Raw genomic sequence first — 26,082 nt, forward strand, 5'->3', positions numbered from 1 at the left:
TTTGTTTGTTTTTTAGCTATTATAATTAGGTAGCTAGCTATCTAAATAGAGTATTCCAGAGGTGGTTAGATAAGGTGAGCTTGGATTTTTTTTAGCAAGCTAACAAACTCATGAATCATAACTCATGATATGCTAGCAAGCAAGTTATCATTGTGGAAGTTTGGCTGTGGTTTTCAAACTTTAGCAAAATAACTAGCAAGCTACTGAATGCTTTGTCATGCAGCTCAGATTAAATGTCTGTGGTAAAACATGAATATATATGGTGCAGATAATCTAAACACCTTTTTGAAAATGAATGCTAAATGCTAATCTCTCTTTGACAATGGTTTTCAAACATTAGCTACAAAACTAGTGAGCTACTGAATGCTTTGTCCAGCAGCTACTGCACATGTTAAAGCAGATGTGTTTGTGGAAATATCTGTGGTAAAAGATAGATGTTTTACCACAGACATTTCCATGAACACATTCACTTATAAAGATATAAACTATATGTTGCAGATATTCAGATAGAAATTCTAGCATTTAGCATTATGTATTTTGAGAGTTTCTAGCATAGACCTATATTCGAGCAGCATATACAATTTTAAAAACAGAAAGACTCGCTGTATGTTTAATAGCAGATTGAAATTCATATTTATTTCTCTCTGAAAGACCCTCATGACAACCAGTATACTTCATTTTTGTTTCCTCAAACATTACTATACAGATAAGATAACACTCAGTGCAATAAGACAAAGGACGTAGTCTTTCTACCAGTCACAGTGCACATTTTACATACAGAGAGATTGTACATCGTTACAGCGTTCCTTAACCAGCACCCTCGGGGAACTCCGGAGTGAATGTCAAAAGATCATGTAATAAATGACCTGCATACATTGTAGACACACAGGATAAAAAAACCATACCATAGTATGGCCACATAGTCACGGCTACTCTGATGTTGTGTTTTTGCTTCATTTCAAGCCAGGTTTACACTGTACACGATTTACACGATTTAGTGGCAAAACATGCTAATGGACAGAAAAAAAATCCTTATTACCTCAAGCTCACTTTGAAGAATACGCATTCCATGGTGTCCCCTTTTACCGAGCCATGAATGACTCTTTTACAACCTTTTCTCTAGGCTTAACACTGCTGCTATTATACTGAGGGATCTTCATCATGAAACCTGACATGGACAACATTATCGCTCTGTCTGTTATAGAATTCAGCCAAGATATTATTGGGATCATCTCATACAGTGTGACAAGTAATACCCTTAAAAGAAATCGCACAGTGTAAAACAGGCTTCAGTCAGAGACGGGCTACTTAGGATCACTAACTGACCATCAGCCTGCGATTATGTACGTAAACACCATTTTTTCTTTTCCAAAATGACAAAATGTGTGTTTGTTAATACTTATTTAGTAATAATACTATTTAGCATAAATACAATTTCTTACTTTTACAATTGCGAACAATGCATTAGCTAGTGTTAGCTAGGCTACACTGTTTGATACCTTTGGTCCCAGTTACAGTGAGTGTACAAGCATTACCTTTACCTACATGAAGTTCATGGCAAGAATGAAAGGGGATGGGTTTCACTTCCAGGGGTGGACAAATTAGTAGCCTGACACAAGCAGAAAAACAAATCTAGCACAAAGCGGTCATATAATTCGCTTGCTAGCACGACGCAGAGTCACACTGTGGTTAAAAATATTGAGAGAAAATAAGGACTTTAGCAACTTGGTGACCATTTGTCATCCACCTTAACACAATGTGCTACATCAACAGGCTACATCAGGAGAGAATGAGTACTATGGTTACACATTCATCCCCTCTGTGGCAATTCATAAACTCATTTATTTTCCTTGATGTTTTCCTTCCTTGTCTGGATTAATGCCTTTAACTAGATAACTAGCTCACCATACATTACATTATGTTAGCTGCCACATTTTAGCCTTGTCAGTTAGGTTTCCAGGCAACCAAAACACAGGACTGGGCAGCACATTGGAGCTTTCATGTTCCCAGTGGGCTAGCTAATGAACTTATTATTTGTCCACCCCTGACTCCAAACAGATCCAGATCCAAAAATACTTTGAAGATGAATAACCACTTGAACTAATCTGAATGGTTGAGGTAGAGGGAGGGTGACAAGTATCCAACCAACTGATGCGGAAGATTATGGGAGTGCATTTTTTTCTTCTATTATTCCCAATTACTGAGTGAAGTAGCTACAGTTGCTACGTCCTTTAAGGCTCCAGCTGAGAGCCGTTGGTCATTGGTTTCAAATGCCCAAATAGGGCTGATTGTGTCCATCACAAATCCATCAAACCAAACTTATTAATACAGTAAGCGTGACCATGCCAATAAATTACCTCCTTCTAAAAACCTTCTTAAACAAGCACAAAACATTTTAAATAGTGTTTAAAGATTTAAAGAATATTTCAAGGTTACAGATTGTCATTAATCTCTGGGCAAACACAGGCCCAAAGTAACTTCTACAGCACCTTCTGCCATTTACAAACAGAAAAATCACCCAATAAAAATAGGTTCCCTAGGATAAAAGGGATCCTAGTCTACATCCTAGTCTTATCTTCCATTAACCTTTCATAAACTTATACTGGTTGCCCTTATGCTGTGCCATGTTTGTACATTGAATTCATTCATGCTTACATAGCATACAAAACCTTCGATTTTGACTTGCATACTAAAGCCAAAGCTCACATAAAAACATAATTAATAATAAAAAATCTGATCAACTCTTAAATAAAACCAGTACCCATTAATTGCACATTTCTATCAATTCCGTAGTGTGGCAAGCCAGCGAAAAGAAAGCTAGCCCTAGTCCAATTTCACATCCAATGTGAAAATACACTTCATTTTTAATATGGCAATATACCACAGAAATTTTGAGAGGTCTGAAAGATAAAGGCCTGTGAAAATTAATGGTTCCATTTCATAGTTTGCATTGTAGTGTAAAAAAAAAAAGCGAAAAAAAATACAAAAGAACAAACTGTATTGTGCTAACTCTACATATTCTTTGCAAACATATTCCATTTTGTTTATAAAATATCTGTTAATACTAGGTTCCATTTACAAGGAATCACAATACAAAAATATTAGATAAAGGTTAATACAAAAACCTGACGATCGGCACGCTCAGAAATATTGCTAAATTAATCCCACTGCCTGTCTTTTAGCAGAAACAGTGCTGGGGATGATTAGGTGCTCCCCTCGTTTGGTGCCAGTGGGAGGAGCAAAGCTAAATCCTGAAGTGCTAAGCGACCAATCAGATTGCGGTGTCCCAAAAGACGGTAGTCTGAGTGGGATATGGGGGTGGGCCATATTTCTTTTGCCCATTGGCTTTCTTGCAGCTAGGCACGCTTTCCATCTGGCTCCGTTCAGGGGGCCGTTGACGGGATCTGATCTCACGGCACAATCGCTGTTTCCTCTCAATCGTCTCCATCATGGTGCTGTCACCACATAGCCAGGGGAAGGGTGGCATGTGCTAATTTTTACAAAGAGAAATAAGATCTTTAATATCAATGTGATTCTGTGGCAGGAGCCATTGAATTTCATGCTGCAAAGGTACAAGAAATCTGTAACTACTCAGACACTTTATTGGTACCTCTTGGGCCTCTGACGGTCGTCTCTGAGGTGTGCCTAATGGAGATGGTGCAAGTGGTGTGGACAGGAACTGGGCTACCTTTGGGACCATCTTCAATTCTGAAAGAAGAGATGGAAATCCATTATAACCATTTAGATTGGTCAGTTAAACAACACACTTTTATCATGTAAAAGTGCCCCACAACATAATTTTTGTCAAGTTGACTCAATCTTACCTCACATCATAGAGCAAGAGTTCTTAATCTTATCCATCAAGAGCTAGTGCTGCTGCAGGTTTTTATTTCAATCATGCAGAAGCCACACTATAAGGCACTTGTTTATTTAATCTCAATACTGGTTTTGTATTAGCTAACGCTGTTGCAATAAAACCTGATGATCAGCACCATCAGTTGGCTACTTGGTTCTCAGTTGACTCTTAAGTGTGGCTCCTATTTGGGTGGAATGAAAACCCATTCTTAGATTGAGACGCCCATCTAGGGGCTGCCTTAGTTCTTCCTCAGAAGGATTCATGCCTCTCAGATAATGCCATCCCTGACTTGTGGTGGATCCAGCCCTTTGCAAACAAGATCAAGACCCCTGCCAAGGGGTTTCCTTAGTTTGTCTTCAGTAGAATTGATTATGCCTCTCAGATGATTTGTGAAATTAACCATAAATCTCATACCATGATTTACTCCTACGATACTTTATTTTACCTGGATGACCAAAAACTGAAAATTACCCAGATGACCAAGAAGCTTCATAAACAGTAAGGTACATGTAGGTTCATAGAACTGTTATATGCAGTATACTACTCACCAGAATTCCCCATCATTGTGGTAGGACTAACAGGTGATCGTCTACTCCGGCTGGACATACTGGTTGGAGGTCCAGACCTTGTATCCCAGTCATGTGCTTTGGGGGACTCCGTACTGTAGCTGCTCTTGTCCTTACTCTTGTGATGGGGTTCTGTCAAGTGAATTCCTTTATCTTTGTAGTCTCTCCTATTTACAACATCTGTCCCATTACTCATCCGTTCCTTACAGTCCCATCCAGAGTCTGCCATGTTGCTGTTACCCTGAAGAAAATCCAAACTGTTCTTTCTTCCTTCTTTGCTGTTGCACCGACCCTCCAGGCCAGTTCTTCCCTGATCCTTACCACTGTGTCTTGTTAACAAGTCTGGCCCATAACCACCTCGGTCTCTGCTATCATGTCGTTCCAGACCATTCCTCAAAAAGTCTCTGCTGTCTTGTCGGAGCATGAGCTCTGAGCCATTGCAGATCCTGTCCCTGCTGTCACGTCTAGGTAAAGGTTCGATATTGTTACTGATCCAGTCTTTGCTGTCATGCTTCACAATGGGCTCACTGGTGCTGCACCCTCGGTCTTTGCTGCCCTGTTTGGGAAGAAGCTCTGGACCACTACAGCCCTTTTCTTTGCTGTTTCGCCTCACTACTGGCTCCACATTGCTGCCCTTGTCCTTGCTGTTTCGCCTTGCTACTGACTCCACATTGCTGCCCTTGTCCTTGCTGTTTCGCCTTGCTACTGACTCCACATTGCTGCCCTTGTCCTTGCTGTTGCGCCTCGGTACTGGCTCCACATTGATGCCCCTGTCCTTGCTATCACGTCTCACTATTGGCTCTGCATTGCTGCCAGTTCTGTCTTTACTGTCACGTCTCTGTAAGGCCTCGATGCTGCCCGGCTCTCGATCTTTGCTTTCACGTCGATGCGAGGATTTCCCACTGCGCTCCTTGTCCCTTTTGGACTCCTTGTTGTGATGGCTCTTCTCCTTGTGCTCCTTGTGTTTGGATTCAGAACCATGGCCCTTCCCTTTGGCTTCACCTTTTGGAGGAAAAAACATCATCTTACAGACCTTCCTTCATGTTATAACGTTTAATAATAGGTTATTCCTATTACCACAGAGAAGCTAAATCTGTGATTGACTGTTTTCTAACTGGATTAATGTTGGTCTTGTGTGTCAAAAGTTTAAATTACAGATTTGTTTATAATTTGGGAAATAGAACTTTCATATATTGGAATACATCACCTAAGCAGGATGTAGGATGGGAGAGAGCTATTGAGAAACAGGAAGTTTTGGAAAATAAAGCAGCGGAGGTGAATGTGTGTGCGACTGAGTGAGTACTTGTGTGCGTGATTTGATTGAGGCTTGCAGGCTCAATTAGGGAATTAGTACTATAAAGTGAGGATTGGCTACAAGAACCAACTAAAATCATTAGAAAACATTGTGGCAGGAACTAACAAAACTAATAACTGCAGGAAGGGGTAGGATTGGTCAGAAATCTTTCAGAAGCCATATGGAAGCGGGATTAAAAATACAGGCAGGTGCACAACTCTAGATCAGAAAGTTTGGCTTTTTTATCATGTTGTTGTTTGTTTGTTTTATTCATTTGGCCACTTGGTGTCACTTTGCTCCTAAAGATGATTTGAGCTTGTTTTTCCATGTAAGTTTGCTTTGCAGTTCATCAGTGATGTTTTCAGTGTAGGTAGTTTTTTTTGTGTGTTTTTGCTGTGTTTACATGTTAAGAAATTCTGGAATATTCATTTTATGGCCATATTACACATCTGTATTGCAACAAACTGTTAAATGTATATTAAACCATTGTTATCACTTAACCCTGTAATATGAACCAAAGAGTGTCTCATGTAATGTTCCTCAAATGAGCTTTTAATAATTGCTGATAAATGTCTGTCATTATTCTCTTCACTCTCTGAGGGCTTCTTAGCCCATGGCCAGTACAGTTTAATTTGAGCATCATTGATCGGTGGCCTGATAAATGAGTCAGTGATGATGTTTTCCACCTACAACCAAGACAGATGATGTTCTGATCAAACACAGTCCCTAACCAAGTCCAAATACTCCATGAGAATGAATGCAAATTGACATTAATCCATATGAAAATGACAACAGAGTCAAATCAAGTGACCACATGCCACATGGCAGCACCAAAAAAATATAATAAAACTACATTATGTATATGCTTTAAAAGCAGTATGAGGAAATTGAGCTTACATGATGATGAACAGCCGGGAAAAAAATCAGGCCATGGCCCTAATTAACACTGGACTAATTGCATGAGCTGAAAGCACTCGTAGTGAAAAAAGCAGTATTTTTTTAGCAGAGTGCATGTCTGTGCAGGTACTGCAGCACTATCTCAGTCAGAGCTTGTTTTCTCCTCTGAGAACTTTGTATTTGCTGAAACGTAGTGGCTGTGACCTGCATCATGATTGGTCTGCTGTTCCTCAGAGAGTGACTCAGTAGGGAGTTCCCTTCCTCTGTTACCATGAGGAGCAAAAGCTTGCCAACAAGAGCTGCTCCGCATGCACGTGGCTCTATCCACACACACACACATACACATACACACACATTGAACGACACACACATCAGTGCTGCTTCTATACAAATTTACCAATGCTCATGAAGAATGAATGGGGTGATTTAAAAGGATTTTTTGACATGAGCTTTGTTTCAGGAAAGCTTTCAGTGAGGTCAGTGCTCGAGAGATGAAGTCCACCAGAAGCGACAGCTTACAGTTTGTCATTATTCCATTAGTGCACTGAATTCATTTTTCAGTTGTATACAAATACCTTCACCAGTGTAATAAAATGTAAAAAGTCTCAGCCTTGACCTTACCATTTTTTGACCATTTAAATTTTTACAACTTCAAGAACCTTTCAAAATTGTGTTTTTTTCTCTTTAATTAAAGACTGTTTTAGAAATATAAATGTTTCTCCCTAGCAACACTGCTAACAAGAAAATGTGCACCAATCAACAGTAAAAAACAACCAGACAAGGTTTCAGTGTCATGCTACTTAACCATTAGCAGCCTCACCATTTTTTTTAAACAAAGAGCCTTTGCAAATTCACAGGTCTAAGTAAATTTGTGCAAAGAGAAAATAAGCAGTAACATGCTTCTTTCATGTGCCATGTCCTTTCCACTTTCAATCATTTTTGTTCTAACCACTGCAGAAAAGTGAATATTTCAGGTGTCATGTAAAACACCATGATGCTCTCTATCAAGCCCAATGCAAATCTGACTGATACGACATCCATCTTTCTGTAGAACAGTGTTTTCTGCAGCACTGTGGTTCACAGATGTAGAAGTAATATGCTGCCGTAGCATAATGCTTCCAGAACAGGCCATGGAGTTGTACATACTGCTCCAGCTCTTAATCTCCTCGGATTAAATCATATGATCTGCACTAGCCTATTTGCAGCTATTGGATTAAAGCAGCTCACAGAGCAAGCAGGCCAAAAATCCCCCGAGCACTGATGGAAAAATGGATGCCGTCATCCGAACTGTACAATTTGCTGCTTTTCCCTCCTCTATCTCACCCAGTTTAACCCAGTTCAGGCTTGCTAATTAGATGATGAGTTGAATTAGGCGAATTGGGAGTAGGGAAAACACCAGAAAGTGCAGGGTGGTGGTACTCCACTGTTTTAACATGATTCATTGCCTTGCATAAGTATTCACACCCAACCCCTTTGAAACTTTCCACTTTTTTTTTTAGAACCTGGAACTGAAATGCTTAAAAGATACGAAGCATGAACAAATTAGCAAGTTTGGTAACATTATTAAGGCCGATTAGAATGAATGTTTTGCACTTTAATGTTAGCTACATTTTATAATGTGGCACTGTCCTAGGGAGGTAGCAAACATACCTGTCCTAGTGCCTGACACCTTTTGCAAACTGTTGCCATTTACATTTTAAAGAACATTTCATGTTTCATTATAAGTCCTTGTAAATGCAGCAGGCAAGTTTTCTAGCTCTATTACTCGGCAAGTATAAGATTAAAATTTTAAAGCCATAAAATTTATCTCACCACTCTATATCCTCCCTACAACTGCCCTAATTGGTTAACACAAAATTGCATTGCATTCATTTGATCGCCAGCCATTCATTCTGACTGTAAACATTAATCATTTATCCCATTGACTGCTCTATTTAGTCCCTATTGATTAACCCATCGATTGTCAGGCATTGGTGAAACTCACTCTCAGTGGGCTCTTTGCTCTTCCGGCCGCTGGAGGTCTTCTTCAGCATGTTTCTGCCACTGGTGAACAAGTTGGTGAGCTCATCCAGAGGGCTGGTGGGGGTCCGTGAACGTCCTGCTGCAACGTTCTGTGTTGAGCTGTGGTGTCGTGGCAGGGCAGCTCCACTGAAGGACCCTTCGAAAGGTGGTGCCCTCATGAGGCTGAGCGGCGTGAGGCAGCGGCCCATGCTGACGGGAGACGGACATGCCGAGTGGCTCCGCTGAGCCCCTGCAGAGCTTGTGGAGCCTCTGTAGAGAGCGCATGGCAACGGTGGCGCCGAAGAGCGACCTGAGACTGTGATAGTGGGCGTCGCCGTAAGTTCCCTCTCAGCCCGTCTGAGGTGAGAGGACGAGGCAGAACTAAGGGGCTCCATTGAGGAGGAGGAGGACGAGGGAGACTTTGAGTAGGCAGCATTCTCTAACATGGCCAGCTTGGTCACGTCCACCGGCGTGAGTGGGGATTCATCAGAATTGGGCGAACACTGTGCAGGCACTGGTGGAAAGACCAGCAAAGGTGGACGGTGTGTTAGCAGGTTGGGGAATGGGGCAGGGATGTCGCAATGTGATGCACTCCGAGGGGTGGAGGTGTAGTTCATGGCAGCATGGATGTCCATATCAGATGGACATGGCGTGATGCACTGAGAGCGGTACCCCAAAAGATCCCAGCGTGAATCAAAGTCATCAAAAGCGGGGTACTTCATCTCCTCGTAGACGGCCTCGCCCGGCTCCTCAGGCTCGGCACGAGAGGGCGGATCTCTCACTGCATTCCCTGACATCTCAATATAAACAGGTTCCTCTGACTCTGAGTCCTGCTGTGGGCTCTGAGGTTGTGGAGGAGAAACAGGAGAAATAGGAGAAGGAGCCATTGGGGGTGAGTCTTTTGAGTTCAGGATGTAGGACTCATCAAAGGAAGTGCTCAGCTGTGTGTTAGGATTCCTCTTGGGCTTTGGAGGTGGAACTCGTCTACACTCCTCGCTGCAGCCCTGAGTCGCTGGATGAACAGGGGGGATAAAATAAGGAGCAGATATTAGCATAAGCATTGTAGCATCAGCTGTAAAGTCACCTTCAGCACCTGTTTTGTATAAGTAAAATGAGAAAGGGGTTGAAACAAAAATGGTTGGTTACATGATCTGCATGTGAGAATGTAAATGTGAGAAATTCTTAGAACATGCACCCATGTCTACAGTACTCAAGTCACATATCCTCAAAACCGAGTCATATCTCAAGTCCAACTTGTGTAAGTCATTCTCACTCACATCCAAGTTAATTTTGAGTCCTAAAGCCCAGAGTCCCAGAGTGCAATTGCAATAAAACATTAATTGAGTACTTTAAGTGCTTTCAAGTACTAATAAGATATTTCATAATAATTGAGTCCAAGAAAGTGTGACTAAGGATACACATTTTATCTGGGTACACACTTAAAAAATGGTTCCTCAGCATTCTTCACTTTCAGCACCTTCAAAAAGAGTAAATCACTGTAACAGAATTTTACATAGTACCTTTAAAGGTTCCCTAGAGAGAGAAAAAAGACAAGCTGGTGTTTATAGGTGCTATAATGTAAGTGATAAAAGGCACTAACTTGTTTTGAGGACTATAAAAGTACCATGTGTCATTCTTCAAAAAACAAATTAATCATTGGCAAATTGCTGTTAAGAGGACACACTTCACTTTTAGCAGAAATTCAGCTCATTGAAATATCTAAGGTGTACTTTATAAGATATATTACTTTCTGATTTATGAATAAAGAACACTTTATGAATTATATGCTACTAAATTAAATTGGTTATTTTATTTAGATACTTCTATATTCTGTTGTTTATATGTAAGAACAAGTTTGTTTAATCAACTTCTCTTTTTATTTATTTAAATAATACCTGATTTAATTAATAAGGTATGAGATTTTATTTATTTTAATATCTAATACTATGCACTATGTGATATGTTGCTCGTTCTCATTCTCTATCCCATGCTCTTCTGAAGTTAAATCAGGTAAAGTGCAGTGATTTGCCAGGTTGATAAACTATGCTCTCTTATGTTGGAAAAAAGGCATGGAGGATGCAGATAAAAGTGAGAAGGGGGGTGTAACTGCACTGCAGCCAGATTAAAGTCATTTTTCAAGCCCCTACACATGCTATAGATGTGCTAATGATGTGTAACGGGGGATGAGGGGGGCATGGGGGTATTTCTGCATTTCTGCATTTTGGTATGCGCTCATCTTTCCTCTGCCCATCCCCCTCCCCCTGTCTCTGTTTAGCTCCGCCCACTCTCCCAGATCTCCTCTAAATCTAGGTCAATCTCTCATTCTGAATGAATTCCGCCTGACCTGGTCACTCCTCCCCTTTTCATCTGTCCCGCCCTCTTTTCCTCGTCCTCGCAACACACAGCTATCAACAACACACATCCCACCACTGTCAATACCCTATTGGATTAGGCCACTCTAAACTCGATCCAGATTGGTTGCTGTCTCACCCTGACGTCTTGTCAGCTCATTGATGATTGGCTGAAGCTGATGTCTGACGTCAGGATTGGTGGAGCACCGAGAGGGGGGGTTCTCTGTTTCTGTGGGTCGGTTGCTGTGGCATTGAGGAAGATCTGCGTGCATGCTGTGATCCCTACAGTAACACACTCCTCACTACACTTAACGCCTTTGCACTGAGATCAGAAATCTCTGCCTAAATCTTATCTGATTACTGTGACTAAACTCTGCATGAACATCTTTTTTGTGTGTACATGAATGCTTTTAATGTTATTTTAATCACATTAAAAAGCACTACACCATCGATATTACACATAAAAACTAATTGTTTTTTTTTTCCTTTTCTGGTTTTCTGGTTTTTCCTCCCCAAAAATAACAACTATAACCCAATAACTTGCTCTGAAATCCAATAACTCGCTCGGTGCAGTCTTGTAACCAGATTAGTGGAGGTCTGCTGTAAAAATAACACACTAGTATTAAAAATGGAGCCATGCAGAACAATGAGTGTGTAATTACAAGACAAAGAGAAACTGAACAACTTGAACAACCCTTTATTCCTAGCCGCGGCTGTGTTTCTAACCGCCCGACACAAGACGATGCACCAGAGCACAATTCACGCCTGAGGCATCGATGCCTTCATTCATAGCCTGACATCTGGCAGGAGATCACTGAGGAGGCGCAGTGTTACTGTAATGTCAAGGTCATGGTCTGTGAGAGATCAATCAACGATTTAATTTTTTTTTTTAAATACTGATGCGACCAGAATAACCATTCGAGCCTTTATCAATGTACAGTAGCATTAATTTGATGGACATTGGGCAGGTGGAGCATTTTATGGCAGTTCAATTCATTTCAGTTTTATTTGTATAAAAATATTTGAGGAAGATCTCGTATAACTTTTGTGTAAAACCGACTTGAAGTTTCTGATTACTGGTTTAGAAAATACTGGTTAAAATAAAATGAAATCATAAAAAGAGTATAAATTAATAAATGAGCTCAACACGAAATAGCTATTTATTAATTTTAAAAAGGGTATAAATAAAATGAAATAAAATTAATAGATAAGTAAGTAAGTAAGTAAATTATATAAATAAATAAATGAAGGCAAATTACATATAACTAAACAAACAAAATTCAATGAATAGATAAATGAATAAATAGAATAAGTATAATTAAGTAATTAAGAAAAACAATTAAGTATGTATAAATACATAAATAAATAAATAATAGCTCCAATAAGAATAAATATAAAATAAGTAAACAAATAAACACAAATAAATATGTTATGTACAAACAAATATGTAAATAAACAAAGAAATGAAAAAAAATTGCAGAAAGAAAGAACGAATAGAGTTAACGTCCATGAAAAGCACTAAATCATCAACATACAAACAGGCATCAGAGACTAACTCAGTGATATAATTTGTCCATGTTGGTTCCACAGACTTTACTTTTTCTTGTCTGTTGCTCTGGACTGTAAACTTACCATCCCACTTGTGGGAGTGTCCTCCCTTGCAGGTGGTGGCGCTGTGGTCCACGGCCTCAGAGGAGGCGCTGAGTTTGGTGTTGGGGTCACGGCGTGGTTTGGGTGGAGGCTGTTTGCGGGAGTTCGGGCTGCCCTCTTCCTCCTCTACACCTCCTACAGAGTTAAGGGACTGAGAACGAACGGAAAACTGCTGCTGCTCCGACATGGTAGCAGATCCCATACGCAGGTGTTTCCCCTCCACGGCCACCTCCTCACTCGTCCTGCAGAGAGAGAGAGAGAGATTTCTGATATGGTGCTGAGTCTGGGTTTAGTTGGTATCCATGACAGTCATTGCCTATAAATATGGACTCATTATATTTCACCTCGTTCTTTGATACAGTGGCAAATATTTCATTTGTTTATATATGACATTTTATGAAGTGCATAACTGCATTATTTTATGTTTTATATCTTCATGTCTATAAAGAGAACATCCTGAAATACAACCATTATGCTGGAAAAACTGTACAATGTGAGCACATTAATTTCCATGGTGACCTGGGCAAGATCATCACTATATTGTTTTAAAGGTGCCATTTATACTATTTAAGAGTGTTTCTAGAACTTTAAAAATAACATAAGTTTCTAAAGATACCCCAGAATCTTTGTGATTTACAATCTTGCCATACAGTGAGCCTTGCTAATTTCTAAGTTTCAGACTTCTATTTTCATTATTCTGGCCCAGAAATTAGCTCCGCCCACAAGACAGAGTTGCTTTTGCAACTTTGCTAATAAAAAAGATAAGACAAAAAGAAAACTGAATTTTACCACAAAAATCAGTTTGGTTACTTTTTTAGATGGTAAGTAAAGTAAAAATATCCACTAGCAGAAACAAATGTGTGTCTTTCATGTCCTGTGTCACTGAGTAAAATTACTGTCCAATCAGATTGTGTTGAGTAAATATTGTGTAACAGAGCACAGCTAAACTTTTTTTTTTTTCAACACAACACATTTAGAGAAGAGCTACCATGTTCCACATACATGAGCTCACAGGAGCCTCTGATTGGCTAGTGTCACTCTGATTGGCAGAGAAGAAAGGGTATGCCCCTCTCACCCAGAAAGCACGGCAAATTCAGCTCTCTTGCACACAGATGTTTGTGGCATTGTACTCTTTTCTCTCTCTTAGCTTTGGCAGTCTTGGAGTTCACTAATTGCATTATGATTTCAGTAGATCCTGTACAGTAACCCACGTGTTGCACTTCTGTCCTTGTGATTGCTCGCTGATGTGTACTGTGTTTATCCATGCATGGATTTACATCTGTGTGTGGTTTTTTTTTTTTTTTCATCAGCACCTCTGTTGCTAATTTATCCCATGCTGGAATCACTCATGTGAGTAAATGGCTCAGTCAGAGGAATTGATTTCGCTGTAGTGCTGGCTAGCAGTCTGCACTCACACACAGAAAGACCTGGTGAAAAGCACAACACAGCAGGAATTGATTTCTGTACGAGGATGACTGGGCTGAAACAGAGGGGAATCTGTGGCCTTGCTGATGCAGTACAGTGGGGTTTTCTCTTACAAGTGGAATCAGGAAGGGTCGTATACGCACACACACACACACACACACACACACACATATATATATATATATATATAGTGGGACAAAATATACAGGATCTACAAGACTACACAACTCATAGTACAATACACATCAGTGTACAGGTTCAGTGAACGTTCAGTGATAAGCAAGGAATCAAAAACTTGGGGGTGTCTGTTACAGGAAAATAATCAACAACAGCGTGGTATGATGCAGAGAATCTCCAATACAAAGCAGAGTTACTATGCCACACCAAAACTGATTCTTTTTCTATAACAGCATATGTTTATTCCTCATATACCACAGCAAATTGTTTAATAATTAATGAACAACACATCATGCTTTTTATCCATTTATAGTTACAGTTGTGGAATGTCTGCGACATAGAAAACATTTTAGGTGAGACTTCTGTTGTTTGTTCGCTACATTAGCCTTTTAGCGCCAGGTAATTCGATTTTCACCAGACCATTCCTCTCATTTTTTTAGCAGTAGTAGGACATTTGAACCACAAAAAAGTCACAAAAGAAGCAAATCAGTTTGCTGTCTCTCAGTTCAAGCCCTGCTCATGTAAACACAAGGAACACCAAGTGAGTTTCCTTGTATGACCTGAGCATGTTTGTATATACACACACATGTACATACACACACACACACACACGCACACACACACAGACAAACCCACAGCTGGTGAACAGCAGGAGTTGGAAGGGAAGAGTTCATTGGTCAGGGGTTTAACTTTGCCTGGCAACAAGGTCCCTGCGCACAAGCAGACACCAAATCTGCTACTGCTGCTCGGCACAACCAGTCCACACACACACACACACACACACACACACTGACGAGGCCCCCCACACACACGTGACAGACCAGGCATTAAGCTCTCATTAGGAGGAGGAGCACGATGTTAGAGCAGCTGTGTGCTCGGCTCGGCCTCAGAGCTGACAAAGTTTCACCCTGTCAAGACTTCCGCCTCTTCAGCGCGGCCTGAACCGCTTCAGCCATCGCGATCCGCTTTTCTAACTGTCTACTAAATTTTTTTCAACCCATACGTAAGGGTAAAAAATATTGTATCATGATCCTGGAAGATATTTTTCACAATACACAATACGGCTGTTAGGTTTTTTATGAAAGTACTCCCTACATATTTAAAAAATATATTTATTTAATTATTTATGTATTTGTATTTGTTATTTTTGATACCACAGCAGTGTTGAATTCTCAAATGAAGATCAGAAGGTGTTCACTAATTATTTCTATAGTCAGGGTAATTCACAGGTATTACACATTAAGCAGATTTTAAAAATGTGCGTAAATTGTTGATATGGTGAAGTTTTCTGTAAGGAATTTTACATTTATGGAAGGAGTCTCCAGTGTCAGCACTTTGTAACAGACAGTATTCCATCACATGTATTTTCTACAACAAGCTGCTCTTTGGTTTTTAACTGCATGTGAGGGAATGTGAGGGAACAACTGTTTATAAAAAAAAGCTTGAAATGACAAAGAGCTACAAAGTGGGGGGAAAACCATGGATACCTCAATTTTCGTCTTTTGTTAGCAACAAACTAGCTAGCTAATTGTGAGGAATGATGTATATTTACCTCCGCAAGACAGTGAACTGTAGAGCCAGTGTTATATGTTGATTGATCTAAAGTAAATACGTGTATCTACACTGTAATTCATTTAAAGGTAAGAAGTGCTGCTTTGTTGACTGTTGATGCTGTGAGCGGCCATGTTGATTTGATGTCGCTTGCTGAACATGGAGGAACTTGAAGTTGAGGAGACCATTCCAAGTTTCCGAGTAGGAATTCCAAGTTGAGGGGGCGTATTCTTAGTTTTTTTCCTGGTCGGATGTTGGGAATTACATGTTATGACCTGTAGTCGAATGCAGCTTTAATCTTGGCTCTTTTAGTTGTTCTCAACTGAAAAGGAAATAATTTTTATATGTTGTAATATTATATATATTTTCCAGTTGCCAAATTTAATTGATGCAGTTTTTTTTTTTTTTACTTTGATCCAAAGTTTCTTTTTTTTTCAGCGTAGCTGCTATAATGTACGAGATAATAGAAACAAATTAGTTTTTGCGGATGTTCCACAACATTAAATGTAACTATAAAAGAATAAAAATGTACAAGGTCATTTTCTTTAATAAATAACAAATTGTTAATGCTGATAGATTTCTGTGATATAAAGAATGCTGTAAAATTTCTTTCCATATTCTGTCTATATTTTTGATTTCTTAAGTCAAAAAAGAGCAACCTAATGGAAAAATATGAAAAAAAAAATATGCCATCATTATGCATCATCATCATTCATTATGCCATCAAAACGTAATGATTTTGTGTTCTAGAGTCCACTCATTTCATGTCTCATTCCTGAACTTTCCACTGACAGAACGCATTAAATTAAAGATGTCTTAGTTTATAGGCTTGTTTTTGAGGTTTTCAGTTTAAGGGATCAATCACATGAATAACTAATAACTATATTTATCTCAGTAATAAATATAACTTTGATCATAGTGGGTTGTGATTTCCATCATTGTAACTAAATCTTTAAAAAAGCGAGTATGCTTCACAGACCCCTGGGGGTCTCCAGACACCACTTTGAGAACCATTGATCTAGATAACCATGTATAAGGTCATTACAGAGTCCATTACAGCACCATTAAAGCAGCCTATCAGAGAGCACCAGACCTTAAATGTCATTAAGTAACCCTTACAGAAAAGTCACATGAACTTCACATGTTGAACACACTGTTCACATGTAGTGCATGTTTTTTTTTTATTTTCACGTGATCTTTTCTCCACGTGATTCGTTTCTTTTCACATGCCTCATTTTTAACGTGATGTTATCATATGATTCATGTATTTCCACATGTTTTTTCGCATATGATTCAATTCACGTGAATCATTTGTTCATTTCACATAATTAATTTGTTTTCATATGTGAATTTTTGTCTAACATAATTCATTTCAAATGTGATTTTCTCATATGATTCATTTTTCATGTGTTTTTTCACACATTTTACATGTGATTCGTTTGTTCATTTCACATGATTCATTTGTTTTCATATCTGATTTTTTCCACAAGATTGATGTATTTTCACGATTTATTTATTTTCATGTGTCTTTTCTCGATCGATTTGACATATGATTTTCTCATATGATTGTTTTCACATGATTTTTAATGATTTTTTTTTTTTTACGTGATTATTTTATTTTCACGATTCATTTATTGCCACGTGTGTTTTTTCGCAGGATTCATGTTTCACATGTGATTTTCACGTCTCATTTTTTTCATGATTCATTTTTTGCATGTGATTTTCTCATATGATTAATTCATTTATTGTTCACATAATGTCACGTAATTTCAGGACATAACATGGTAAATTGCACCTTTGTATGTTTTTCATGTGATCACATAATGACATGTTGATAATGACAAATTTATGATCACATGTGGAATGGATGTGAGTTTTCCATATGGGAAACCATAAAACACATTTAGGATCAGATATTTTGTAATATCAAATACCTAAATACCATCCATGATTTTTTTTTCACCAGGACAGTAACAGACCCTATCAGGATGGCTGTGAACTGCCAGGCGGCATCATTTTGGCACAGATGTGTGTGTGTGTGTGTGTGTGAATGTGTGTGTGAGACAGCCGAGCGTTTTATTTATAACATGTCTGCCCGTTTCTGCTGGCAGCAAGAAGCCTCAGAACAGGTGCAATGGAGATCACGGGATCTGTTATAACCGTATTACAGCCTCAGGTCAGGTTCTGCGTCACACCTGACACTCAGACAAAAATAAAAAAAACAAAACCAAACGTCTCCATGCGAGTGGGGGGAGGAGGTGGTGGTGGAGGGGTTACAATGGAAATAAAATAACAAAGAAAAAAAATGCAGGAGACCAGTTTTTTTTTTTTTTTTTGTCTTCAATTCTTCTACAGTATCAGTGTTTTGGTGCACAGCTGTTCAGTCCCAGAGACACAGCAAACCAATAAAATGACAGAACACGCAGCAAGACCCTCCTCCTCTCAAATGAACAGAGGAATCTGATTGGCTCGTGGCTGCTCCAGCTGTCACCAGGCAGAACAACATCGCCTGCTAGCACGCTCTTCACACTTAAGCTCTTACTGACAGGTTTTCTCTCTTTCTGTCTGTCTCTCTCTCTTTCTGTCTTTCTCTCCACCCCTCCTCTCTCTCTCTCTTTCTCTCTCTCTGTTTCTCTTTCCCCCTGCAAAATCTGGGTCGTCTCACTGACCCACTTATATGCCTCATGAAAAATCTATTTTTTTTGTTTTTCCTCTATCCACTATGGATGAAATATTTACACCACAGCCAGCTGAGAAGAGAAACGTTAAAATTAGCACAAAGAAAGATTGTCATATACAGTGCCTTGCATAAGTATTCACCCCCCTTAAGCTTTTCCACTGATTAATACTTTTGCAGAACTTTGTCCCGGAATTTTTTTGAAAGCTCATTGGTCTTCATGATGCTTTTTGTTTACGTTCTCTAGGAACAGGTGTATTATGCATGATGCACGTCGACTCCATTCAACTAACAGTGTGATTTATGTTGGTTCCATATCAAGGGGGTGAATACTTACGTAATCACAATTGTTACATTTTTTTATTTGCAAATAATCCCAGTTAAGACTATTTCCAGGTTAGAACACTATAAAATGTGGAAAAGTTCAAGGGGTGTGAATACTTATGCAATGGAAAATTTTAAATGAATTGTTTGTGCAATAAAAAAAATCAAAGTTACAAAAATGCAGCAAATTTGCAGAGACAGTTTATCATTGGCTTTTTTTGGTTTTGCGTTGAAGCAGAACAATGGACATTTGTCTGACTCAAAATCTTTTTTGTAAATACATGAAAAAGTGCTTTGAGAAATAAAAGGCCACGCCCTCTTTACTGGAACTGACATGCACGCATTTCGCCCAAATACACAATCTGAAACTGTCCTTACGCTCCTATTTCACACAACACCTTGGTTTCCGTTGCCAAGGACAAAATGAGCTGCAAACGGGGACAAGCCCTAAATATGTCCACTGCTGAAAAATTAATCACACTCCGAGGCGAGAGGACACACACCCACTCAGCATCTCCACACCGTGGCACCGTGCCATTGCTACACCAAAGCAATAACACTGTAGGGAGGTCCATTAGGCCACACTTCCCTTAGGTTGTCATCTGTGTGTTGCTAAAAGTTACAGCTTTACCACTGACTGTTACAATGTGCTGACGCTGGAGACTCCTTCTGTAAATGTTCAACCTTCTGACCAATCAGATTTGAGCATTCAACAACATGTTTGCTTGAGAAATATTGTACCTTGGATGAGAGTTTTACTAAACAGATGACATGGACCTGCTTCGCTCATTACACCGACTGGAAAATTGTGAAACAGTTTCAGATTAGGCACCGCCCCCAAGATCTCGTCAGTGTAAAAGGACTCCAGGGATTTAAACTCATAACCTTCACATGATCAGCTTAGCGCCTCAGAGTGATGTTCACTAACCTTTTAACAACCTCCTCCTGCTTTCTCTTCTTGTCGTTCTTCTCCGGAACGCTTCGGCTTTTCTCATTCCACACCAGGTCACGAGTCACTACGCCGTTGTACGCCCTCAGGCCGCTGTCCTCGACGTACTGGAAAAACCGCAATGCTTCTTCCTCTCTGGAGCTCATCATGGTCAGGGGCATGCCAACTGCACTTCCTGTAACACACAACACACAACAACGTTCTCCGGTTTATCGATCTGCTCTTGTCTTATTGTAGCGTGTGTGTTATCAGTCATATGAGTAGCGTGATGTGGTGATTATGGTTGCATCATTGCAGCCATTAGAGGTTACATCACTGTCCCTAGGGCATTGTGGTAACACTCTGGCCACCAATTCCAATTTTTTTTTCGCTGACTTCTGACACAGAGAGGAGTGGAAAATACTGAACTACACGTAATCTCATTACAGTACTTGAGGACATGGTTCACTGTAACAGCGTTTTTCTCTTGTTCACTTTTACTTGAGTTTTTTTAAATAAAATATTAAACTTTGCTACATTTATATTTGATCAGTTCAACCCTGGAAGACTGTCAGCCAATTAAAAACCAGTATGTGCACATTTCAAATAATTCAATTTAAAGGCCCAATCAGATAAAGCCTGCTCAGTGTCTACACTTCAGGTGCTGAGAGCTCAGTCAGCAGTAGCAATGTCTGAGCCAGTGGAGACTGATGAGCATCCCTGACAATTTATGCGAGCCAAAACTCGTGGAGATGTCAGCATTTCACTGCCAACTTGTACAGGAAACATGTACAGGTTTTTCATCAGCTAGATGAGACTAGCTAACCGGCTAACTTTGATGTTCGGTAGCGATTTCTAGTTGTGTTAAACATATCTAAGTGCTGCTACAGCCTATAGGCAAGTTTCAAGATAATGTGTAAGGAAAATCTTTGCTAGATAGCTAACTATACACCTGTAGCTAGAAGCATTTATGAATTAACATGAGCTAGCTAGTTAGCTAATGAATCTAGCAAGCTATTGAAATACCAACAGCATTTTGGCTAAGTTAAGGCTAGACAGCTAACATTACCTAAGATACAGAACAAACATACAGAACATTTTTGGATTAGTAGGGTCAATTCTCACATTTCTCATGAGATTTTGTTTCACAGAAGTAATGCGGTGCTTGCATGGGCAACAGTATGGAGTCTTTTTGTCCTCATTTGTCTCATCATCATGACGGTTTGAGACACTCTTAACATATTTCGAAGAAAAATATGATTTCTTCTAAGGTGGAGGTCATGTTCAACCACAGTGATGGTACTGATGCATCAGACATCAGACAGAGTCTCTTCCAGAAGCACAGGGGGGTGAAAACCATCCAAAGTGAAAGTCAACAAATAAGAACCAGGCACAGATTTGATACCACAGAGACGTGGGTTCTTTCTCCGTCCTAGAAGTGACTCGCACTAACCCAGTTGTACAGAAGCATCTTATTTTAGCCGGTCCCTGTGCGTATTTGTTGCGTGAGCACGTTAGAATTCTGGGTCAGTGAGATTCTCACGCTGTCAGTTCTCACGCCTCGGTTTAGCTCGTGGGCTCTGGAGTCGTTGCTCATGTGCAGGACAGATTTTCTTGCTTCTGTTACCTTATAAAGCTGACTTTACACTGCGATTTTCAGCTTGATGTTGCTGTTGTAGGCAAAAAATCACACACTGTAAAAGAATTCTTTGGCCGTGAGGTCTTAGAGCGCATAATGGGATGCGTTCGTGTCTATTTAATGCCAATACCAAAGACCAAAGACAATTAACAACAATGTTCTGGCAGGGTGAGAAATTTTTTTTCCTCACTCTGAGTGCTGCTATGACACTCGTCTAAAATCCACCAATAGGACGATGGCAAACTTACAGGACAGCTACAAGTACAGTTACAGTGATGGCAAAATGTAAAAAAAAACATGCTAATGGACAGAAAAATCTCCTTAATACCTCAAGCTCACTCTGAAAAATGTTTTCTGCACACATTATCTCACAGTCTGTTATAGAACTCAGACAAGATTTTATTCAAATCATCTCATACAGTGTGACAAGTAATAATCTTAAAAGGCTGCTGAAATCGTACAGTGTAACACCAGATTAAAAGAAGTTATAAGAAGGACATAAGAGTTTGCTGTGTACTTGCTTTACCTGCAACCATGGCAACAATCTGCCTTCTTAAAGTCTCAGGGAAACTAAACCAGTTATTGCTCTCTAACTATATTAATGTTAGTAATGTAGATATAAAGTGGGCGGGGCTAATCTCGTATAAACTTTGCGTTAACACTCACCAATCCCAGGGCTATTGTTGCCCAGTGTTTTATCAAAACTACGTGTTCATGTTTGAACATCGTGTGGTGTAGCAGGCTGGGAGTTTTAAATAGGCTGTCAATCAAACATGCTCATCAGAATATTAGGCCACACCCACTGCTACTTGTTGTCGTAATGAATTCTGGGTTTTTCTTTCATTTAATTCTTGATGGTGTGTTACAGACTGATGCGGCCTCAGAATTCAAGTGCATTTTGTGGTATTTTATCCTCTCTCATTACTCACATACTTTTATTTAGATGACGTCAGGCAAGTAGACAAGAATGCAATTTTTTTACTGCCTTGTTTATATCCTTCTTCTCAGATGGCAGGGCATTTCCAGGAGTTTGCTAGTTGCCAGCTTGGATTTGTAGTACTGCAGTCATGTGCCAGATTGAATGACCTGATTGACCTGTTTGTAGCACCGGATCTGTGATGTGCACTGGATATGTGCCGTGCACCGGATCTGTGATGTGCACAGCATCTGTGACGTGCACGTATTTGTATTTCTGTTGACTCAAGCACAGAAATATGCACGTGCAGCAGTGCAGAGAAGCGATACGTCATGCTCATCTGAGAGAAAAGAGCGTGAGCTCGCCTTTATACTTTATGTAGGTCAGGCTTTTAAGAGCAGCCCAGAGACTTGCTTGTTTATGTGTGTGGGGTGGGGAGTTTTATATCTTGGTGGTGACTAAATGCCCCCAGAAGGATAGGAATATCGTTGAGTTTTGACCAAATGGTCCCACAATGATCATAATATCTGACAGTTTTGACCTTGTGGGGTCCACACGAGGAATACTTTTTTGTTGTTTTTCAACTTTTGTTATAAGAGAAAAACGAAACAGCCAATATGTTTCCTTTTGATTACTGTGTGTGTGTGTGTGTGTGTGTGTGTGTGAGAGAGAGAGAGAGAGAGAGAGAGAGAAATAGAGAGGCTGGAAGAGACGGGAGGAGGGGGTTAATGAGGGCAGCCAGATGGGAATCGTGCTGCCAAACTCTGACACACAATTGCACATGTTTTCTACATTTCCTAATAATCCTGATGTGAAACAGGTGTGTGTGTGTGTGTGTTTGTGTGCTTTAAGATCAGCATGGAGTGTGAATGATCCAAAAGTCAAACACTCTGACATGGTGCAGTCTTATGAGTCATACCAGAGGCAGGTAGATTTGTTTGTTTGTGTGTGTGTGTGTGTGTGTGTGCGCGCAGCAGCATTACTGATATGATCCCCGTTTGACTTCACACCCCGTGGATGTTCTCTCTCATTAATCCTGGCCGCCCTGCTCCCTGTGAAACTTCTGCCTCGTCTCTACATCCTGCTCTCGCTTCACTCCTCACACAACAACCGACTTTCTAAAATCGGAGAATGTCACCAGCAGCTAAGCAACGTGTAGCTAAGCAACAGGGAGCTGGATTGAGGATGATGCTGGTGATGAAGGTGACAAAAAAGCTCAAGATCCCAAATCAGACTGATGTTGTGATGTCGATATTGCGATAAATTGCGTCACGATAAGAATCGCCACTCTCGTCAGCACTTCTATACCACTAAACAACTCGGTTCTTTAATTCCTTCTTGCTTCTGTAGAGTTTTGTTCTATAAACTCACCACTCGCTCTTCTTCCGAGGACAACAATATATAAAGTTACATGTTTATGGACTTTTACAGCCACTGTTGAGAGATGCAAGAGAGTTAAATTAAAATTAAAATATCATCAAATGTAATTGAAAGCATATTTTTTCTTTTTGTTTAGGTTAAATGTAGTGCAAATCTTTTGCTTTTTGTGCATCTTAAAAAATTTATCCAAATATCTTTTTTTTTTTTTTTTTTTTTCAAAATGAAAAGTCCCAAATTAAACACGGCTAAAGGGTGAAAATGGTTTGCATTTCTAAATAAAGTGTGTTTCTAAAAAAACGATCAGAGCATTGTGGAATTGGGAGTTTAAAGAAAAGATGTGCAAGTAGGTTTAGTGTCATATGCATTGCTAAACATGATTGCTTTAAAAAAAATAAGAATAAAAACTTAAAAAATAAAATAATAATGCATTTTATCATAATGCACCTTCTTATTTTTTCAACAACTGAAAAATAAATAAATAAATAAATAACAAAAAATGTATATTAAAAATTATTAGTTTTTAATAATTAAAATAAAACATAGTAAGAGAATAAAAATGATTAAAATTAAAATATTATATATAATTATTCTAAAAATAATATTTAAAATTGTCTCACAATATTTTACAACTCAACAAAAATGACATAACACTGAAGAAAATGCCTGAATAAAAGTGACTTTAAAACCAATTTTTTACTGACACATATATTAAATGAAATAAACAATTACATAGATAAGACGTGTGAATAAATTGCAATAAATAAAGCAACAACTATCAACAAACACAACAGCTAGTAAGAGGTTTGTGAATCTAACTGCAGATCCTATCCTAGAACCGGACGCAAGTTTGGAAACTTCTGCATGGTGAAGTTGTTTAATACAGCATGAGAAGGGAAGAGAGTTGCAGTACTTACAGAGCAGCTGAGTCCCTGCAGGCCGTGCTTCACACCTGTTCAGGTGAATCCTGCGCAGCCGTGCAAACTGGGACGAAGCCTTGCTACAAGCCTGAGAATCCGACTCCAGTCCCAGACGAAGCACGCTGGCCATCGTACAAGTCACAGAGCACTCCTGATTTACCTCAAGGTGCAGGAACAGGAGGGGTTTGAGGTCGACGTTCTCCAAAACTCCTTAAACCTGCAAAACACTTAATCCAAGTCCAACAAATCGTCAGTACAGCAGGCTGAGCGGGAACTCGTCATAGTGACGAGGTGACAGCGTCTTCCAGCTTCTTCATCTGAGTCGAGTCTCAAAAATCAAAAGTCGGCAAAGATTTATCCGAGACTGTGGACCTCCAGCAGATATCCTCTTGCGGGCATTACACGGGCATCACACTGGCATCATCTCACTCCAGCACTGCTCTGCTCCCATGTGCATGTGTGTGTGTGTGCATGTGTGTGTGTGTGAATGTAAGAGTGTGTGCGTGTGTGAGTGAGAGCGGATGCCACGGCAGATTAACTCAGGCACCAAAACACAAAAAAACACGCCTCCTCATCCCTCCTCCTCTCTCTCTCTCTCTCTCTCTCTCTCACTCTCTCTCTCTCTCGCTCTCATCCACTCACTCAGTGTTTTCACGATCAGCACCACGGACAGCTCCACAGCCATTCGGGGGCTGTAGTAAAGGGGTGGAGTCAAGTGTATGTCAATCAAAAGCGAGGGGTGGGTCAGGATGGCCGCAATGACCGCCAGGGTGTGACCTGATTACCTCGTTTGGTTCAGCGCCCTCACCGTGGCAACGGGACGAGCCACTCCCAGGGTTCACAGCCAGTAAACATGACAACAACAACACACACGTACACACACATGTTGGTCTATTGACATAATTATTAATTTATTAATTAATTTTTATTTTTTAAATTAAGTGGCAATTTTTTGTTAATAAATAAATAACTAAACAAACAAATAAATAAATAAATAATCTCATTGTGGGAACATTTGGCTGGTCCTCACTAAGATATACAGTAAGAATATGACCCCACACGCACACACAAACACACACACACACACACACACACACACCAAAATAGAGGCTCTTGTTTGCATTTCTTCCCTTTTTTGTGGCTCTGATTAATAATTTAATAACCTTATACATTTACATATCAAAAGATTGTGTTAAGTATCAACAATTCCAAGTTTAATTCCAATGTTTAAATGATAGAAGTGAAACAAAAAGTAGGAAAACAACAAAAAATTAAGACAAACGTTAGCGAGAGTGTGTGTGTGTGTGTGTGTTTGAGATTTGTTTACAAGGCAAGAGTGGACAGGAGCGTGGTCTGGTGGATTAACACCATCGACACAAAGGGATAAAGAGGGGAAGCGATCTGTTGTTTTTCCTCTCACATGTCCCCTCTCACCTCCTCCCTCTCTCTCTCTCTCTCTCTCTCTCCTTCATTTCTGGGTTTGTTTCTGAACAAGCATCCAGCAGAGAGGAGGAGGACGACGACGACGATGTC

General features: G+C 39.8%; 1 protein-coding gene across 1 annotated transcript; it reads right to left on the bottom strand.

Moving 5' to 3' along the window:
• Positions 1-609: 609 nt before the first annotated feature.
• Positions 610-25,357, bottom strand: nyap2b (neuronal tyrosine-phosphorylated phosphoinositide-3-kinase adaptor 2b). Its single transcript, XM_026946252.3, has 7 exons — positions 24,547-25,357; positions 19,698-19,893; positions 12,598-12,857; positions 8,598-9,626; positions 4,405-5,424; positions 3,611-3,708; positions 610-3,490 (listed from the first exon to the last, which is right to left on the bottom strand). The coding sequence occupies exons 2-7, from the start codon at positions 19,877-19,879 to the stop codon at positions 3,272-3,274; spliced, it is 2,808 nt and encodes a 935-aa protein (XP_026802053.1). The 5' UTR covers positions 19,880-19,893; positions 24,547-25,357; the 3' UTR covers positions 610-3,271.
• Between the last annotated feature and the right edge of the window lie 725 nt (positions 25,358-26,082).

The sequence above is a fragment of the Pangasianodon hypophthalmus genome, chromosome 21, assembly GCF_027358585.1.
Source record: "Pangasianodon hypophthalmus isolate fPanHyp1 chromosome 21, fPanHyp1.pri, whole genome shotgun sequence".
NCBI classification, from domain to species: domain Eukaryota; kingdom Metazoa; phylum Chordata; class Actinopteri; order Siluriformes; family Pangasiidae; genus Pangasianodon; species Pangasianodon hypophthalmus.

Coding starts and splice junctions, on each gene's coding strand:
- nyap2b (XM_026946252.3), bottom strand. CDS start 19,879: ATGCCCCTGACCATGATGAGCTCCAGAGAGGAAGAAGCATTGCGGTTT. Junction 5,425..8,597: donor GAGCAAAGAGCCCACTGAGA/GTGAGTTTCACC, acceptor TTCCTCCAAAAG/GTGAAGCCAAAGGGAAGGGC. Junction 3,491..3,610: donor GACCGTCAGAGGCCCAAGAG/GTACCAATAAAG, acceptor TGTAAAAATTAG/CACATGCCACCCTTCCCCTG.